Below are 19,175 nucleotides of genomic sequence, written 5' to 3'. Positions count from 1 at the left end.
TGACTTCATACTGCATTTGTGAGCCCCCATACACACCGTGCACAAGTGCAAACTTTGGCCAAGATGTTCGCAGCAGCATATGCCATCCGTGAAATCTGTTTTTTCACTGAGCTCGAGGGGTAGTTCAGGACCCCTGTAAGCTGCAATGGAAATGAAGAGAAATTAAACCGTAACAGTCAATTGGTGGCAACTTTTGCGGTACCTTGGAAGTTCTGGCTAACTGGACTGATTATCCTGCAGACCCTGTGCTGAACCAAGCGGCCAAGGTGCTACGGCTGCTCTACGTGCAGGACCTGCGTGACCTGCAGACTCGCATAAACGAAGCCATTGTGGCCGTGCAGGCCATCACGGCAAACCCAAAGACCGACACCCGGCTGGGAAAAGTGGGCCGCTAGACGCATCCACCACCACCGCCACTGCTATACTCCAGTGCCTGCTCTCTCAAATGGACACATCTGTGTGTGTGTGTGTGTACGAACTGTATGCTGGTCCTGTTCAGTGTTGTGCATAAAGCTGCCTAGCAGATACGCTTCTCGAGTTTGTTGTCTTTTACAACACAGCTGTTAATTAAGTGGAGCTTGACAGCCATTCTCATGAGGTCATGGCTGGCGTCCGGCGATATGCTGTCAGCCAGCAATGCAACCTGCATCCGAGTCCTGAATTCCTGCTTCGAAAGAGGGCTGATGTAATTATCCTGTATCCTGGCTGGTGCATCTGTAAGTATCAATTATTATACCTAGTGTACCTTACCGACAACAATGTCTGTGCAGCGTTTTTTCAGCCAGTAATCCATAATTTTTGCTGCTCACATCACGTTTTGCCAGCTCTACATTGGAGTTCAGCTAGTAGTTTGTACGGCTTCAGTGGTGAAAACTGATGCGTGTTCAGCAACGCAGCCTACGTTTTAGCCCCAATACAAGTCTAACCAGGGTATTGGTGATGAAATGCTAAGAACAGCCAGAAAACAGGTCCCTAGTATCCGGAACACACTTATACAGCTTAGCTGTAGCTGTATTTAACTGTCATGTGCAATATATAAATGTGTATAATAGACGAGAAAGCTTCATGGTTTGTAACTCTACTGGGACTTCCTGACAGGCAGTGCAGTGGCAGAAAACATTAAATTAATATAATAAATCAACCTACTGTGAACGTGGCTATGATAGAAGATGCAGCATAGCAATACTGTCACAGAGAATCTCATACAACCTTCAACATTCTTTGAAGCAGTCCACTAGACGCCATCCTCCAGGTTACAGCACAATCTTGCTTACGTGTGTCTGTTCAAAGGTCATGGAACATATAATTTTTCCCATGCCATAAAGTTTCTAGTGCGTGCTAAATTCCTTCACTCGTATCTCAAAATGGTTTTCAGAAAGGACTTTCTTGGTCATTCAATCATTCATTCAATCATGAACTGCAGATAATTTTCCCTATGCTGTCCTTGGTGTTGTCATTGTTTGTTGTCTTAGGATATATCATTCATAGAGCATGTGCAACATTGTGGCCGGTGGCTTGGATGTCCCATAGCCAGTAAGCCAATGAGCTGATTCTGCGTGACCACATTGATGGCACAGTTGCCTATTAACAATGGCCTGAAGCGTATGTATGCAACTTAGTCTTGTAGACATACCAATTGTTGGCATGGTATTACACCTACGAGGGCAGGAGACCCTTTGCTTGCCCACCAGAAGGAAGCACGAATCACAGGTACACTTATTTGCATAGGCCCAATCACATTTTGTTTTGAACTAGGGTCAGTATTCGAGCTAGCTGGTATGGCGGCATTTTAAGGCAGGCAAAGCGCAAAAAACACGGACAGTGGAAAGAATGGATGAAAAAATACAGAGCACTATTTCCAACTGAATTTATTGTGCAAGGAATCCTGTATATATAAGCATTCACCATTCACAGCCATAACGCATGTGTCAGAAAATATTCCATATCTAGATAGCCAACACCATTGCCCATCAAGGCAACGCCCGAGCCGCACACGGATAAACAAATTAATTATGCGGTTTTTCATGCCAAAACCACAATCTCGTTATGAGGCATGCAGTATGGTACGGCACGGTACGTGCAGACACGCCCTCATAGAAAACAATGCCGTGACAATAATGTAAAACAAAACAGAAAAAACATTGTAGCTCAAAAAAAGATTGCCGAAAGGATAAAATGGCGATGCAAAAATTACGTAAAAGGAAAATAGCACCATGAAACACTCAAAGTGCTTCCCCGGCGAATAAAAAGTCATAACAGGTGATAAAAATGGTGTAAAACACTGAGGCACCAAAAACGCATGTGTCAAAACTCTAGGAAGAGGAAAGAAACGGACAGGAGACGAAGAAGAGAATGGTCAGAAAAGCTGGTGCACGGCACCACTTAATTGAGCTCTTTCCTTGAGAGTGACGCACTTGGCAACCGGCTTGGCACTAGTTGCGTGAACGCAACTAGTGCCAAGCTGTTCAATACATGACGCTTCAAAGATTTCTCACGCGGTCTGATCCCTGCAACTCCCGATTCTAGCAGTTTGGTCTAGAAAAGGTGAACTCACGTATGGCACACAGTGCAAAGGCATATTGCTGCCCAACTTCAAGTTGTTAGCGTATTCTCGCAGGCGATTATTGATACATCGGCGTGTTTGACCGATGCAAACACATTCACGAGAAAGTGGCACATTATAGACGACGCATTGGCAGGACACTATGTGGGTATGTTTTTTATACCAGTGTGCGTCCTGGGCGTTGCCTCAATGGGCAATGTTAGTCGGCTATCTAGATATGGAATGCTTTCTGACGCATGTGCTATGGCTATGAATGGTGAATGTTTATATACAGGCTTTCTTGTACAATAAATTCAGTTGGAAGTAGCACCCTGTATGCCCTCGTTCTTTTTCCACTGTCTGCGTTTTTTTGCTTTTTACCTGCCTTAAAACATTTCGTTTTCCCCACTGATATCAGTAGTGTACTTATGAATATTGAATTTAACGAAGGTATTTTCGGTCACATTCAATTTCGTCATGAGGTTCGACTATGTAACCTAAGGAGAAGGGACATCCAGCCATGATGTAATGTAACCATCACCTACACTTATTATTAATGAACATTTCAGATACAATTAAACATTGATATAACGAATTAGCTAAAATCGGCATATTGCTATGCTATATTGAAATTTGATTTTTTATGCAAATAAGTACAGTCGCCAATTGATTTTTCTTGCAAGGAAAGGGGTTGCAGAATTTTCCTAATTATAAGGCTATCGAAAAAACAAATTTGAATGAAAAAACAATTTATTTTGATGAAATTTGAAAGTCGGTGATGAACGATACAATTTTATGCCACGTCGACGATATCTTCGCATCAGCGGTACGAATTAAGCGAAGCCAGCCACCCTTTCACGTGTACTTCGCCCCCGCGACTGATAGCGTCGCCCGCACTAGACCTAAGCTATCGTGAAAAGCGCCGGCATCGGGGAGCAAATGGTTCACCTGCAGGGTGTCTACCAAGTTGACATTTCCAAATTCCCTGAGTGACGCAGAACTTTGTTTTAAGTCAAGACGGGCTGACACCATGTCAACCGCTGTTGTCACACTCTAGTGAGCATGTAAAAAAAATCATAAAAAATACTTAATCCATTTTGAATACTAAGGAGTAGTGTTTATCTTATTCGAAAAGAAAACGGAAGGTAGGGGTGCTCAGCGGATAAAATATTTACAAAAAAAAAAAAGGTAAGACCCATTGCAATTCGAGTAGAACATTCTCAAATGCAACTAATACGACTAACACTGGTGTCACACAGGGCACTTTGGTTGCAGTCAAGCTTGATCGGGATCGAATTTCTCGGTCGTGATTGGCTCCTTTGCGCAAGCTGCACGAGGAAGTCAATCGCAGTAGAGAGTTTCCATCCGGACCGGGCTTGAACGTGATCAAAAGTGCACCGTGTGACACCGGTATAAAAAGAAGATGCTACAGAAGTAAATATTTTCAAGTATGAGCTAATTCTATCAACTCACTTGGTATGAAGCCCGAACTTTGTCACAAGTGAGATTCTCTCTCTACTGCTGGTAAGACAACTTCAACTGTCCTGACATACAACGCCTCAGTGTTGTGTTTCACTGCTTTAAAGAGGTTATTTTGGTGGTTTGGCGGAGGGACACCTGCACCTCGGCATCAGCCAACACTTTGTTTTTTGAGCTCAAGCTTCTCCAAAAAAACGGTGGCACACTTCCTTTCCTCAATGTGTAGGTCTTTTCTGTTCTCATCCTCCTTCCGATGCGGGTTCGCCCCACGGACCATTTGAAACATCCTGTTGATCAGTTTTAGTCTGTCCAATTTTTCGGACTCCCTAGGGGCCGCGAAAACGTCTGAAAAATTGGGCAGTTTGAAACAAAATGAATGCCTGTCTTTTGCTGGCCATTAAAGGCTCAAATCGCCACAGGCGCATCCAAAAAAGCTCTGAAGGCCTGCCAGTACACTTATTAGGCATGTCGGTGCTCGTACTGGGACAGGATATGCTGGTGCACACGTGTATAATTAAGAAATACGTGACAATTCCCCTTTCCCACGCTTGTTATGCTTCACCACAATACTTTCGCGTATTCCTCACCACGTAAATTGCTGTACTGAGGCAAAGCTGACTTCCAGGAACCAGCATTATGCAACGCGCCGTGCTTTCCAACCTTCGAAGCGATTGATGAGGACTACTAAGGCGGAGTCAGCGCCAAAACACGGCACAGAACGGCAAGAAGCTTAATAGCCAACATCGAAGCAGCTAGGCCTAGCGTTGCCGCGGTGGTGGCTACGGCTGCCAGTGGATCTGTGTGCGATAGCGCCGGTTCAAGGCGGTGAAGTAATCAAAATAGCGGCGGTGGTGGCTGATTAATGCCGTTTCATACCAGCGGTCACGGCAAAATGTCCGGAAAGTCGGACTGCGAAGGGTTCCGATACACTGACTCTGTGGGGTATGTGGTGGTGACGTGAAGCCGTCCGAATTATCGGGCATACGGAAAATAGGTCGTTGGCTGTTCACTGGCAACTCCTCCAGCCGACGAGACGGCGTCAAAGATGATTGGTTACGATTCCTCTCTTGAGTTACTTGCACCAGCATTAGCATTACCGCAGGTTTCGTACCCTTTAAAAAAATTATTGCTGATCTTCGCCGACAGAATCACAAATTCCCCGAGTTTTCCCTGAGTATTTCCAGACTATCCAAAACCACTGAGAATTCCCGGTTTTCCCGGTTGGTAGACACCCTGCGTCTCCCTTTTGCTAACGAGTCCAAGAAGCTCGAGATTACGGAACTCCCAGTAATAAACGCGCGGCAAGACAGCTAACATGATGCCACGCCGCCCCGCCACGCCCACTCTTTGCACACGCGGCAGATGGCAGATTACCTCTAAGCATGGTGCGCGGCTGCGTACGCGCTCGGCCACGCTGTTACAGCCATGCACAGCCACGACCGAGAATGAATGAATGAAACCACGTTTATTCCACATTAAAATGCGTCGAAGACGCTGCGGTGGAAAGAGGAGACGCGCGCCAGAAATCGCGAAGCGCCAACTTACCTTCCCCTCCGCCCTCGCTTGATCGCTTTACCACGAGCGAGCTCCCCGCCCTCTTTCCCTTTGCTCGCGCGGGAAGGCGGCACTCGTGAAGCCACCATCCTTTTTGTCTCACCCTCGCACACCTTCACTCGCACCTAAAGCACATAGCACGCGGGCCGCGATAGGATCTTAATGCACTTGGACTTCTTACGGAACATGACGCGACTCCACTTCGGCGGCTGCGCCGCGCGCGATTTGAGAGGAGAGTTTGCAAGCAGCCGCTTGTAATTCAATTATTTGATGATCTGCGTCCGCCGAAGTTTCTATTTATTGTCTCGGTATTCCTCTGTGGCATAAGCGAAATTTCGTTATATTGAAATTGCACACAAACGCACTTTGTTATGTTGAGGTTCTAAATACATGGTGTTTTATGGACAAGAGGTTATGAAAAGTTAAATACTTTGTTATATCAATAAGTTTGTTATATTGAAGTTCATTATGTCAAGGTTTAACTGTACCTGCTTGGTGCCACAAATGTGCACACAAAACTTCACTGCGCAGTACACTGTCACGTCCAACGTTACTAGACAAGCTTCAGTTTTAAAACTCGGCGCCGTTGCGCGGAACCGCCACCCGCCCGCGCCTTCGTGGCGCTGCAGTCGCGCCCGGCTTCACTTCCTCACTAGCCGGCTACGCGGGCGGGCCGGACAAAGCATGCGGTGCAGCGTTGGTGTATTCTGTGGTTCGTTCTTGACAGCGAATTTCAGCAAGCATGTCATCCGTGGAACTGTAGCCTTCGCCCAGTTTCTTAAGAATATCAGCAGACGATGCCGACGTGCTGAGTACCTGGCTGCATAGGCCGCTATCGGAACGATGTCAACAGTTCGGCGCACCACTTTTTCTGTACTCCCAGCAATGCGACGCTTCGCTCGGCGTGAAACAGAGCGATTCCTCGTGCCGACCGGGAACTTTCTGCGAAATCAACGGCACGCGCTCGTGCCACTGCTCCCGCATTCGTCGTCGTCTTCCACAGCTGGCGGCGTGGCCGTTCATCTTTCCAGCGTAGAATTTCACTTCACTTCTGTCGTCGTAATAGGGAGGCCGCGTTTACGGGGGTATGAGCCATTCCTTAAGGGAGTATGAGCCACTCATGGTCTTACGTAACGGAAAGATTTAATTCTGAAGAAATTTAATTTGAAGAATCACAAGCGGCAAATCGCAGGCGAAGGCTGCTAACCACGCCGCCGAGCAAACTCGAGACATCGAACGCAAGCGACAACTGCGGACTGCGGGCATACCGCCAGTGACGTCGTTCTCTCCGTCGCAGCCGATTGTGTGTGTAACCTCATAACTGAGAAATACTTTAATGAACCCTCAGGATTAACCCAGTGATAAACACAGGGGCCGCACGTTTCAGCTTCGCTGATTAAGCATCTTCGCGGAATGAAAAATCTGACTTCTTTCTTTCTTTCTCTTTCATTTTTTTTTTTTTTTTGTGGCTTGTGTGTAGAAAGACCGACCTCATCTTTCTTTTTGTAGCGCTTCTTTGGCTTGGTGAGAAGCTTCGGTGGGGATGAAGATCATCCTACAATCACGCACTTTGGCCAGATATTCAGGCTCGTGAGCCTAAACTGCGCGAAGTGTTAAGACGACAGGAAGAAATACACGATATTTAGAAACGCAGCTTCTGCGCTTCGCTGTATGCGTTTCTTCCTTTGGTGCAGTTTACCCTTTTTTCAGTATTAACGAACTGGCGCGATGAATCTTATTGCTGTAGGTGGATACCGCTTTCTCGTGGTATCACTAATTCGGACGAGGAAGAACGCCAGCGAGCGTGAAACATGCGCAAACTGCCCGTCCGCACGAGCTCAAGGCTGTGACGAGGCGTCTGCAGTGGAGCCCGATGGAACAGCGTTGCCCTCTGGCGGCTGTCACAGAAGTGGCGACAGCGGCTGTAAGCTAGTCTAGTAACGTTGGTCACGTCTTCCTTTGACTCTCTGCAAAGCACGGGTAGCAAATTCACATATATGCGAGTTAACTTATGTAAAACTGGGTAAAAGCCAAAAGCATCACGTACACATGAGCATGATGGCAATGGGTTATAATTTGAACATACCACAAAACATACATGGAAGAACCGAAGGCCAGATTTTCTGGGTGAGAGCTTTTCAACAGCATTTTGGTTTTGAAGACGTCGGTAACAGCACAGAAAACAGACCCAAATTAGGAAGACACAAGTGCCAACTATCAACTGTCTTTGTTATCACATTGTACAATGAATAAGTTCTAGAATGTCATGCTCTTGACCCATAATGTCAAAGGATGAAAGCACGAAGAAAACGCAGACATCAAAAGAAACCTCGGTGCCCTTCCACTCTGTTAAGAAGGATGACCAGCAAAGCCGTGTACGTGGGCTCCTTAATCCTTAATTGTGAACTGCACCTGTGCCGTGAGTCAGCCTGGTATTACACTATCTTCGGGATCGACCCACATATGGGTATTGCTTAACCTCTGCTTCACCTCCACTGTGGGTTGGCTCGGCATTGCACTATCTTTGGGATCAGCCCACGTATGGTGAGTTTTGTGTCTACACGGACACGAGCCTGGGGAAACTAGCCCTTAACAGCTTCGCTGTAAGAAGAAAGGAGACGAGAGGACTAGCCAAGTCAAGCTATGTCGGGATGCCTTCCATTAGCCTAATTGAAAAATGAAACCTCGTAACTTGGCCGTGCCAGTGGTGATGTGATGCATCACAGTTTACACAAAGACATTACAGGCCGTGATACCGCAGTTTCCAGTCTACAAGTACCACCGTTTCCTGTCTTCAAGTTTCAGTCTACAAGTAGTGCTACAAGTGTTGCCATTAATTTTTTTTTTATGGAAGAGCACCAGAAAGGGCCTTTTGTTTTCAAAGCTCAGGTGTTCTTTGAGCATACTGCATGTTAACTGCTGTAAAAAAAACAATCTGTGATGTTCCAGGCCTTGCTTGCTTTGTCAAGAAAATTGTTCTAGTTGCATCTGCAATATCTGCCAATGGTACCCTTGTCACCCGATTGCAGTGAACTGTCTATACCATCAGTATTAACAGGATAGTCCATTACTACTTCACCTACTTGCCTCAAGATTTCAGTGCAGCCCTTTGTAACATTATTCCCTTCATCTCCACATGATTCAGTTGGTAATACTGCTCCACGTCTTCAAAATTGCTGGTGAAGGCTTCAGTTTTAATTGTCAAGGCTTTCTTGAGGCAATCGGTGCATACTTTCAAGCCTTCAAGTCATTCAAATTAAGAGCTGAATGATCTCATTTATTGAAGCATGCTTATCAAGCCCAGAGTCTGCTTTGTCTTCAGCATGGAAACCATTTCGGTTATCAAAGATTGAAGCTTCCTGTTGAGCAAGGATTCGAGTGCCTAAATTTTTTTTTTTTTTTTGCAAAGTGTGCATTAGTTATCATTCTGCAGACACAAGAAACTAAGCAGCCAGTGTGTAGTTAAAAAAGTACAGAGCAAAACATACAGAGAATACACCAACCTGCAGATCTGAGCAGAAAACCGGCAAGAGTTCTTTCCACTGCAACTGCAGCTTCAAAACTTTCTAGTCTCTATTACTACTCATGCTACTTACTGTGCCTTATTAAACCAACAAGCCAAATGTTGCTCCTTTCTGCAGTTTTTTTGTGGCTTGTAGAGTGCATTTCTGTGAAGTGTCACAGATTTTAATCATGTTGCGTTCTCGGTTGACTGATTCACATTCTATGCACTATGCAACCTACACAACTACTTGTACAATATTTTTCCCTAATTTCAACGATACATTATTTGTATAGGTTGGTATCTGATCCACAGTGTTTGTAGGAAAGCAAGACCAATGCCACAGCTGGCCCAATCTTTCTCATTTAAAGAAAACCCATAATCTGGCTAACAATGCTGACAGGCAAGAGGTGCCACCATCTTTGTCTGTATACAGCATTGCCACCATTCAACCTCACTTTTATGTTTATCATTTTCCATCCCCCATTAAGTCTTCGGCTTCCTCTTAAAGCCAAGTGCCTTGTAATGACTACAAAAGGCATTCAAAAGGCATGCTTAATAAAGTTTTTCGCAAAAGCTATGCAGGACTGCCACACAATTTCACAGCAGCAAGCAGTAGCAGATGCATTCGTGAAGTCTATTGAAAGACTTTATTGAAGCTTTAGAAGGAGGTGATCATCTACAGGACATGGCATCTGGAAAACTGTTTATTACCAAATGAGCATGTTGCAGTTGACAAAAGGGAGCACAATGCTCTGCAAGATTACCAATATTTTACAACCGGTCAGTCTTCGGAAGGGGTCATCCACTGATGTCACACACACACAGTGTGCCTCCTTCTTCAAGGCCAGTGTCCTCAAGACAGAGCTCAACACAGTTCAAATCTCTATGTCACATGCGCACAAGTAAAAACTAGGCGAGTTGGTGGAGATGCATAATATAATGGTGCAATATATCTGTCTTGCTGCACCATTTATGTGCATATTAATGTGAGCAACTACGTAATGTTACTTTCATTGTATAGAAAGCTTCCGGAGTACTCACTGAACACCACAGCGAACAATAGAGTAAAGTTCATCGTAAGCTTCATCTGTTGCCATCGTTTTGCAGATTTAAAAAAAAAAAAAATTTGTGACTTGCCACTCAAACATGAGTTGCACCCACTGCTGTGTGCACTTATACGCTAAAGCAAGTGTCAATGCAGAGATCTTGTACACATCTATTATTAGAACACCTTATTTTAGATGTGCCAAAGCCTCACACCAAAATGTCCATAAAAGCAAACATGCCTTACAATGCACTCAAACTTGGTCTTCCAAAATTTATCTAAAATAGCTATAATGATTGCACCTGTATTATTTGGACAGGTGAGCATTATTTGAAGCGGTTCTGAAAGGCTCAGCTTATTAACTTAATTAATTAGCTACAGTGCCATCAAGACATTCCTGCAGGGGCAACAAATGTAGACACAATTTTCAGTGGTCACAAAAACAGAAAAGCCTAATGTAGAATTTCACCAACTACAAGACTAAGCTGAAGGGGAAAAAAAGGGGGACAGAGCAGAAAACAATTTGAGCAAATATGCAAAATTAGTGTAATTGAACCATTTGTGTTTAATTAAATCGGTCAATTGATAAATTGTACAAAAGTTGTGCAAAGCAAGACTATGTCGTCATGCAGCTTAACCTGCTCAGTGTCCAGGTTACGCGTTCGCTTGAGCAAGTAGCATCTAAGCACATCGACCCATATTTTGGCTACAGTGATTTCTAAGTGTTTACAATAACTAGGGGTGTGCAAATGTTCAATCGAATTGTATCCGATGTGAAAATTCACTACATGAAGCTCCTGAATATTAATTTCTTTTGAATAGTATACAAAGGATAGAAACACTTATTGGAGTCCCAAAGGAAACAAAGTGATAGATGACAGGTCTCTTCTAAATGATTCTGCATCTTTGGAACCTGCCACCTAAGGTGTGTAAATGCCTTGGCGTGGTGTGAAAACAATATTTCAATAATTTGTCAATTTTTCACTCACTTCTAATTTAAATACAAAATTTTTAAGCAACGTAAGGCCCCTGCAGCATACTGAATTTCTGACAGACCACTGTCGCATAAAATAAAAAACTGAATTGAAATTTCAAGAAGTTGTTTTTTTCTTGTTTAAGTGCACAGAATATAAATTTGTTATTTCAACCATTAAATTCTGACCAGAAATGGCAAAAAAAAAAAAAGACGTTATTGCAGTGAACTCTGCGTAATTCGAGCACAATTCAAAACTTCAGCTAATTCAAAGAAACCTAACAATCTTGTTTGTGCATTATGTTTTCAACGAAATTTGTAGATGCTTTACGGTTACTTCAAGCTTTCTGGCTTCTTAGAACAGAGGAGTGCAGCTGAGAGTAGACTATTTGAGAAGATGTTTACGATACATGCGAAGTCAAAAATTGCCAATGTTTCATTTTCACACTGCTGTGTGTATAGACAGATCCCACTGCCAGATGTCACTACTGACCAAGGTTGCTACGAACGTGACTGGATTGCATCTATTCACATCTGTGTTCTTGTCATACATTACTTTAAGTGCAACCAAGCTTGCATGTTAACCGTTATGGAACATATTTATCGACCTATGAGCAGTTTGAACAGATTAAATTTAAACAATATTAAGCTACTGCTTGGGGTCTGATGTATTGGAAATAAAAAAGTGATTAGTACGTCCTTGTGAGGCTGACACCAGCGAATTGTGCCTGCCTAGCCATACCAATGACAACATCAGCCTTTTTCACGTCCACTACAGGACGAAGCCCTCTAGCCCTCTACCAGCAATCTCCGTCAGGCAATTGCCATTTTAGGCAGGCAAATTTCGTAGCGCCGTCACACTACCTAATCCACAGCGGCCAGAAGTTGTGCGCTTGAGGCTGGTCAAATAATACAGCCGCACCAATGTGGTTTGTGTTGTTGCTAAACATTCTTGCACAAAATTTTCTAGAGACTAACTTAATAGCGCACTGTGCTTCGACGAGTTGTACATTTCCTGCATCACACTCTCTCTTGTGGTAGTGCTTAATCTTTGCAAACTCCTTGCGCTGATAAATATTAAGGGAGCTAGATTGATCGATTATTTGTCTAGAAGTGTATCATTGTTTTCCACATCACAATAGGGCTATTTTTTCTTTACCTACACTGGCTACATGAGTGTAGCTACCGTAGGGAGTCGCCATTTTTCTTAATTGATGTAGAAGAAGTGCAGCTCTGTGCACCTACACAATGCCGTTTCTTATAGCAGAAGTGTAGTACGAAAACTACACTTTCTACACCCTAGTTTTGATGAGTGTAGGCAGCAGATGACAGACAAACAGGCTGGCTTAGCAAACGCAAAGTGCCATTTTGTCTGCAACTCTCAGCGCTATCTGTACATTGTGTACATATGTGGTGACAAGAGTGAAGGTTCACTGTAGGGACAGCAGCGAAATGCTCGAGTGACCGTGTGCTGCAGAGGAAGGTGACCTAATCTCCCAAGAAGAAAAAGTTATCTTAGTCGTAGCTCTTTCAGACCACATGCTGTATTATGTACATGGAGAGGTCGTCTTAGTGCGCTGAGCATTTTTATTTATTTTATTTATTTATTTATTTATTTATTTGAACCTCAAGGGTCCCTGGCGGGACATTACATGAGGGGTGGGCGCAAGAACGGCGGTTAACAATGAATGTTACATGAGGATCATGACGATGACATGGCTTCCTCGATGGCAGTCTTGAAATGGACTGGATCAGGGATTAGTGCTAAGTCATAGGGAAGGTCATTCCAGTCGCGAGCTGTGTGGACAAAAAATGATTTCTGAAATGTAGTTGTTCGGGAACGATGCGGGATGACGCTGTTTGGATGGCCTGTGCGGGGTGTTCGACGTACTGGTAGGATGAGGTTGCTGTCACGGGGCGAACAATGGATTGCGACAATGGATTGCGATTGCAACAATTTGTGATGTATTTAGCTGCAGTTTGTCTACATTTTGTTGGTGTAAAGAAACTAGTATGTCGGCTGTTATTGCTCAGGCAAGGGCATATGTATGCAGGGTGTTTCCATGAAGACAAAGTAATATTCCAAGATAGCCATTCTGAAATAAAAGAATGGTTTCTTCAGAGAATGCCGTTATCTGTGCCACACACAGAGTGACAGGTGATATGTGATAATTAGTCACTAATTAACAAAACTTTCCATACAAGCCATATCAATGTTTTGATTTGGAAAAAGTGCGCTAACCCGTGGAACTGTGGCACGATAAATTTTGGCGATCAGAGCACACGAAACCAAAATTGAAAGGCTGCGGCGAGCGCGAAGCCACGCCCTCTGAGGTGACGTAAGCAGAACGTTGCCTCAAAGGGTGTGGCTTTACATTCGCTGCAGCCTCCCAATTTTGGTTTCGCATGCTCTGATCGCCGAAAGTCATCGTGCCACAGTTCCACGGGTAAGCGCATTTTTTCCAGATCGGAACATTGATGTGGCTTGTATGGAAAGTTTGCTTCAATTTCCCAATTACAATGAGCCCACTGAAATTAGAAGTTAGAAAGTTGATTATTAAAATGTTGTTAATTACACACTAATTACCGCACATCACCCATCACCCCGTGGTCGCCACTGCTGACGGCACGTCCCCGAAGGGACCGCCTTTTAGTTCAAGATGGCCATTTTTAAATATTACTTAAGGTCTTCGTAGAAACACACTGCACATGGAGCTGGTGGGTGCGAAGCCAGGCGAAGTGGAATGCCAGGCACTTTTGTTTGCTAATACAGAAGACGATGCACAGTCTGCTGTGATTGGCTATAGTGAAGTGAGCATATATGACATCATAGCTAGTCTGCCCAGAACTACACTCGTCTGTACAAGCCTGTACAAGTGTAGGTAAAAGAAATAGCCCTAATACGACACTGTTCCGTAAAGAATGGCTGCCAAAGGTCCTGCTGCTGCTCTTCAATTTCAACTGCCAATGCCAAAAAGGATGAGTTGACATAATCTTCACGTGACCTCCCTCTATGCCACCCTCTCTGAATTGGCCAGTGCTGATGTCACATGACCACACTCCACAAGAGGTGACAACACCTTGATTTCACATCGCTGTCATATTTCTCACTTACAAAAGACGGATTACAAAGCCTGATCTTTCAATCTAGTTTGACTTCGTATTTTCTCTTAGTGTCCCAAGCAGACTTGTCCCACACCACCATGTTGCAAGATGTACTCTTTAGCTGTGGAACCCAGCGCAATGAGTGCTGTTGCAAGCACTTCCAGATAATATCCCTCCGCACTGCCCTTAAACAGACCGATGATCGCAGCATCACTCAATGAAAAAGCAGTGCAGCATACCAGTAGAATGAAAGGAAAGATTCTTGTCGACATGGCAACTGGCAGGCAGTCTGCTCGCTCATCACACACAGGACCGGAGCACATGTTACCGCCTTGTCAGTGGCAGGGTGTTAATGATTATTCACGGGATAGGTTTGAATGGCGCACCGAAAGCATAGCTTTTTATTACGCACTCTTAAGACGCATTGAAGCGTGGGAAAAATGTTCAGGACAAGAGCGTCACTTGCAACTGTCATCTTTCCTGTCTTGAACTTCTTTTCCACCTTCGGTTGCCTCTTAACATTGGCTAATAAGACGAACCAACTAGCCCAGCAACGAGTATTCATATGTTACATGTCTTTTTAGTAGCTCTTAAAATAGAGTTCATGCTGTGTCTTGGCACAAAACTGTACCTGACGACGAAATTTTGATGATGAAAAAAAGTCACGACATTTTATTCGTTGCACACACAAAAAAATTCAAGGCGCACTTAATTATCCCTATGTGGAAAAATGTGAAAGCATTGCGACCGCCACGTGGTGCTTAGACATTATGCCACAATGCAAGGAGGTCGTGGGTTCGACTAAGGTCGAGGGATTGAGTGCCTTAAGTCTACCTCAATTAACTTTGCCTTAATTACCACCAAAGGTGGGGGGGTTTGTATCCTTTTTGTACCATCATGTGGTCAGACCACCAATGCTGGACTGCCTGCCTCGTGAGCCATTTAATGCTTTCGCATCAAAACAAACACTTGCAGAAAACAGCCCCCAGAAGAACACTTCCAGCAGCGTGGCCAGCCCATCGTGCAAGGACCGTGCCCACACCTAAAGAGTATAGCTTACACTGCGCACACCAGAGACCACTGTCCATAAAAGTGTGAGGGACACAGAATTTGCAAGAAAGCCAAGTTCCTGCAAAGCCTCGGTACACAGAATTGAAATTCGAAAGTGTAGACATTTCAGCCCGTTGGTACTGTACATCATTAAATAGTTAAACTAAAGCAACACACGCAAGACCCAAAGAATACAACGAGAAATACCAGCGCTAACTTTCAGCTGACAACCTGATGAAAACACTCCAGCGCCTTGGGCTGCGGCACATGTGCCAAGGACAGCTACAACCACTCCTAACACCATGAAAGTGCACATGATGAAAAGACATTGCATGCAAAGAATAAAATGACCTAAAAAAAAGAAAAGACCAGATAATTCAAAGAGACGGTCATTCTTTAGCATGCTAAGGTAAGGAGGTCACTGAAGCAGTGGTGGGTTGGGGCTGGACACTTGTGCCAGCGTGCCATCTCTTTCACTCAGAGAAAAAGAAATAATTCCTTACGCTGCGGATACAGCTCTTCAGGCATGCACGACGTGCCCAGTATTTTGCATACTGTTATTCTTGCATGTTCGAGGTTGCCTTCCAGTTTTCCTAGCTCGTTTACATCATTTTGTGCTTTGTAAGCAGTGCTTTAATGCCCATGTATACCTTCGTGGCAATGGGAGTGACTGTGGCTGGCCTTGCACATGCCGCCACAGTCCACAGAGGGTTTTCATCGGGTTGTCAGCTGCAAGTTGGCACTCGGATGTCTCATTCTCTTTTTTCTGTCCTGTGTGTATCACACTATCTTCACTTTCGAATTCCAAGTTTCAGCACGTAGAAGCCTTTCTAACTTATACAGCGAGACACAAATTACAAGCTGCTCACCTTAAAGGGTGCCTAAGCAGCTTTGGCCATTTTAAACAGACAAGCGCAGCCTATATATTGCGTGCTGGCGACTGTATCTGCAAAGTATTACAGCACTGCGTGCCGCAAAAACAGCTAAAGTTTTAAACCAAACGCTGTGTACCCTCTGTCTTAAAGAAGCTCGACTCCCAGCTCGAGAATTGAGGTCACACGCACCATGATGTAAAATGCACCGTTAGTAGCTACGTCACTCACCACGGCACGTGATTTTGGTTAATCATCCAATGCGGGAGATGCAATGCCGCCACTGTAAATGCACGTCACAGCAGAAAAGGAAAAGAAAAAAAAAGACAAGCAGGGGGGGGGGAAGGCTCAATGCCCGAGCAAGATGCAGTCCCTCGGCTCTGGTATGGGAGAAGGCAGCGAAGGAATACTGCACGTGGGATACTAGCCGAGAAAAATGGGAAGAGTGTCTCCGTTGGCAGTGACAGTTGCCGCCAGGCAGCACTGGTAACAGGAAAGCTAATTTCTTTTTATCTCCTCCAGTGATGAACCGATTTGAAAAATTATTTTAGGAGAAGGCTCCTCAGACGGCATTTTACAACTTCCACTGTATGGAGACCAAACATAGGAATAACTGCTGAAATATTTTTCTAAGCTTGACACTGTTATAAATTAGCAAATAATGAGATTATGCCCACAGGTAATTGCAAACTTCAGCTTTAACTATGGCTTTTCTTTCATCCTTTTTTTCCTTCCACTCCCAGTGTGTTTAATAAGATCCCACAGTCAAGCAGGCACTGTTAAATACAGTGATAAATACATTTCTTCTTGCAAGAGCTGTTTCTCATATGCACACTGCCTTGTGCCTCAACAATTTACACTACGGCAACACTTCTCAAAAAAGAATTTGCAAATACAATATGTTAAGGGCCTCAGCAGTGTTAGGCACTGGCAACCTAGAAAACACTGTTTTCAAAGGTGCACAGCACCTTCCTTTTGAGATCAGCGCCTTTTTCTCGTGAAAGGAGGCACCCATTCACTCGCACCATGGCCTACAATATACAGGGCCCTTTGTGGGCCGCCCTGTCTCCGAGGGCATGCTCATGCAATCTGTGTGACGCAAACCGGCCTGTCTGAATGTGGCAAAAACCAGTGCCAGACAATGGTAGCAGACGACGAGCACTAAAGCAGAAGACACACCGTTCACTAGTGGCATGTGGTTTCCCACAATACCACCTAGAGGGAAACCTGGCACTACTGTCTATGTGAGTTTGTTAAAAGGAGCCGCAACATCATGCGTCTGCTGAGCACTCGGCTCGTCTTTGAGTATGTATAGCTTGTCATGAAACATGGTAATGGCTGTGCAAATGAAGTCCTGTCGGAATTAAATCTTCAAAACAACACGTTTTTTTTGGCATGTCGCATTTATGTTTGTTCAGATAAATAAGATTTAAAAAACACTTTTAAAATATAGCAAGTCATCAACCGTACTGCATTTCCAACTAAATGTACAATTCAGGCTTCAGTGTTTAGCTTTAATAATAAATTCTTGTATAACATTGTAATAAAAATGACATCTTATTATATGCAGTCCCAGCAGGGACCAGTGTCGCCAGACATGGTGCCCTGGCTTTCGAAGGAGGATGCCAAACCTGAAGCTCGCCTTAGTTACCAGCACTCCCACGTACACAAGGGCAACACTTTTCCCTCTAGGTCGTTGTGGGTAAACTTCATTAATACTGGAATGTAGTAACTGATATAAAACAAGCTGCAAATTGCGACATCATTGAGATGGAGCAGCACTGCATTTCATGTAGTCAAAAACAAATGAAACTCTACTAGTGCAGTTAAATTTTCTCAGAAAAAAAGAATGGAAAATAAAAGTGACAGATGTAGCCAAATTTTCAAGGTAAGCTGTCAAAGGTAGTCAAATTCACACAGTCAAGAAGAAAATCAAGGTGCCACTGTTTTGTTGCAGTAAACTCAGTTTTCATGACAAGGCTGTAATGACACTTCAGCTTAACTGTGAACAAAACAGGCCAGTGAAGGCAATCATGTTATCAAACTGAGTTCACCGCAAAATTCCACCCATGTGCAACATCTGAGCAGAAATCAGCCAATACTTTAGCTGCACAATTGATGTATGCCTGGCCCTCCTATTCCAGTAACATTCACAACGTATTCCTACATTCTAGTATCAAAGTCCTGTACGTTAAAGCCCCCCCCCCCAGTCTTCTGCTTTCTGTTGTTTGTCACATCGTCTACAGACAGCGTCCAGCTCAGCCAGCCTATTTCAAAACTAGTGCTGGCAACATCGCACTCACCACCCACATCTGCCTCGAACAGCCTGCATGTTCCACCCTCTCGGAAGGCCAGCGAGCACTCAGTAGAGACGTGAACTTCGACAAGACATCATACATGGCATAATGCCCAGTTCCGGAACTCGTCAGTCAGCACAGTCATAACAAGCACGTGAAAGGTGCAGTCGCACATCATGTGGCATCAAATGCCTGCAGGTACCAGTCGGGCAGTACAGCAAACTCCCCGGGATCGGCGAGATGCGTGCAGACAATCTCACCAGATGAGGGCAGGTACTGGAAGAGGTAGACCACCCTGTGCAGACCACAACAAAAAAATGCATTCGGATCACATGCAAAGCAATCCATTTTCAGGCACATCAAACTTGTCCAGCTCTCAAGCACGACGCTGTGCCGTGGGGCGAGACACTGCAGGGGAGGCGCTTCGGATTACCTTTGACTGCCTAGGGCTCGCACAAAAATAAATCAGCAAACTTCGGTAATTCCTCTCGCACGGAAGTGATTTACTGCGGCAGCAGCAGACTCTCACAGCTGACACCATCACCTTCTAAACAATTTCCTTGCTGGCAAAACTTGACTCTGGCAAGGTCCATCTTGGTTCATCTTGAAGGTATATTGAACAAGCATGATGGGATGAGGACAAGAAGACGACAACAGGTCTAGTGCTGACTACCAACTACACTTTAATAGAAGAAGCACCAAGCATTTATAGCCATGTCAAAAAAAAAAAAAAAAAAAAACATTTGGAGTGAC

The 19,175-nt window shown here is 44.4% G+C and overlaps 2 protein-coding genes across 2 annotated transcripts in view; one reads left to right on the top strand and one right to left on the bottom strand.

Annotated features, from left to right (window-relative positions):
- The window catches only part of LOC126523687 (RNA transcription, translation and transport factor protein), a 50,712-nt gene extending 50,183 nt beyond the window's left edge, over positions 1-529 (top strand). Inside the window, exon 8 of the mRNA XM_050172291.3 lies at positions 241-529. Coding sequence (XP_050028248.2) covers positions 241-395 — 155 coding nt within the window. The 3' untranslated portion in view covers positions 396-529. The remainder of the gene's footprint in view (positions 1-240) is intronic.
- A 14,317-nt stretch (positions 530-14,846) lies between these two features.
- The window catches only part of Rai1 (Rat1 Interacting Protein 1), a 47,285-nt gene continuing 42,956 nt past the window's right edge, over positions 14,847-19,175 (bottom strand). Inside the window, exon 6 of the mRNA XM_050172057.3 lies at positions 14,847-18,717. Within this exon, the coding sequence (XP_050028014.2) occupies positions 18,597-18,717 (121 nt within the window). The 3' untranslated portion in view covers positions 14,847-18,596. The remainder of the gene's footprint in view (positions 18,718-19,175) is intronic.

Source organism: Dermacentor andersoni, chromosome 6 (assembly GCF_023375885.2).
Source record: "Dermacentor andersoni chromosome 6, qqDerAnde1_hic_scaffold, whole genome shotgun sequence".
Taxonomy (NCBI): Eukaryota; Metazoa; Arthropoda; class Arachnida; order Ixodida; family Ixodidae; genus Dermacentor; species Dermacentor andersoni.
This window is presented reverse-complemented; position numbering and strand designations above follow the sequence as displayed.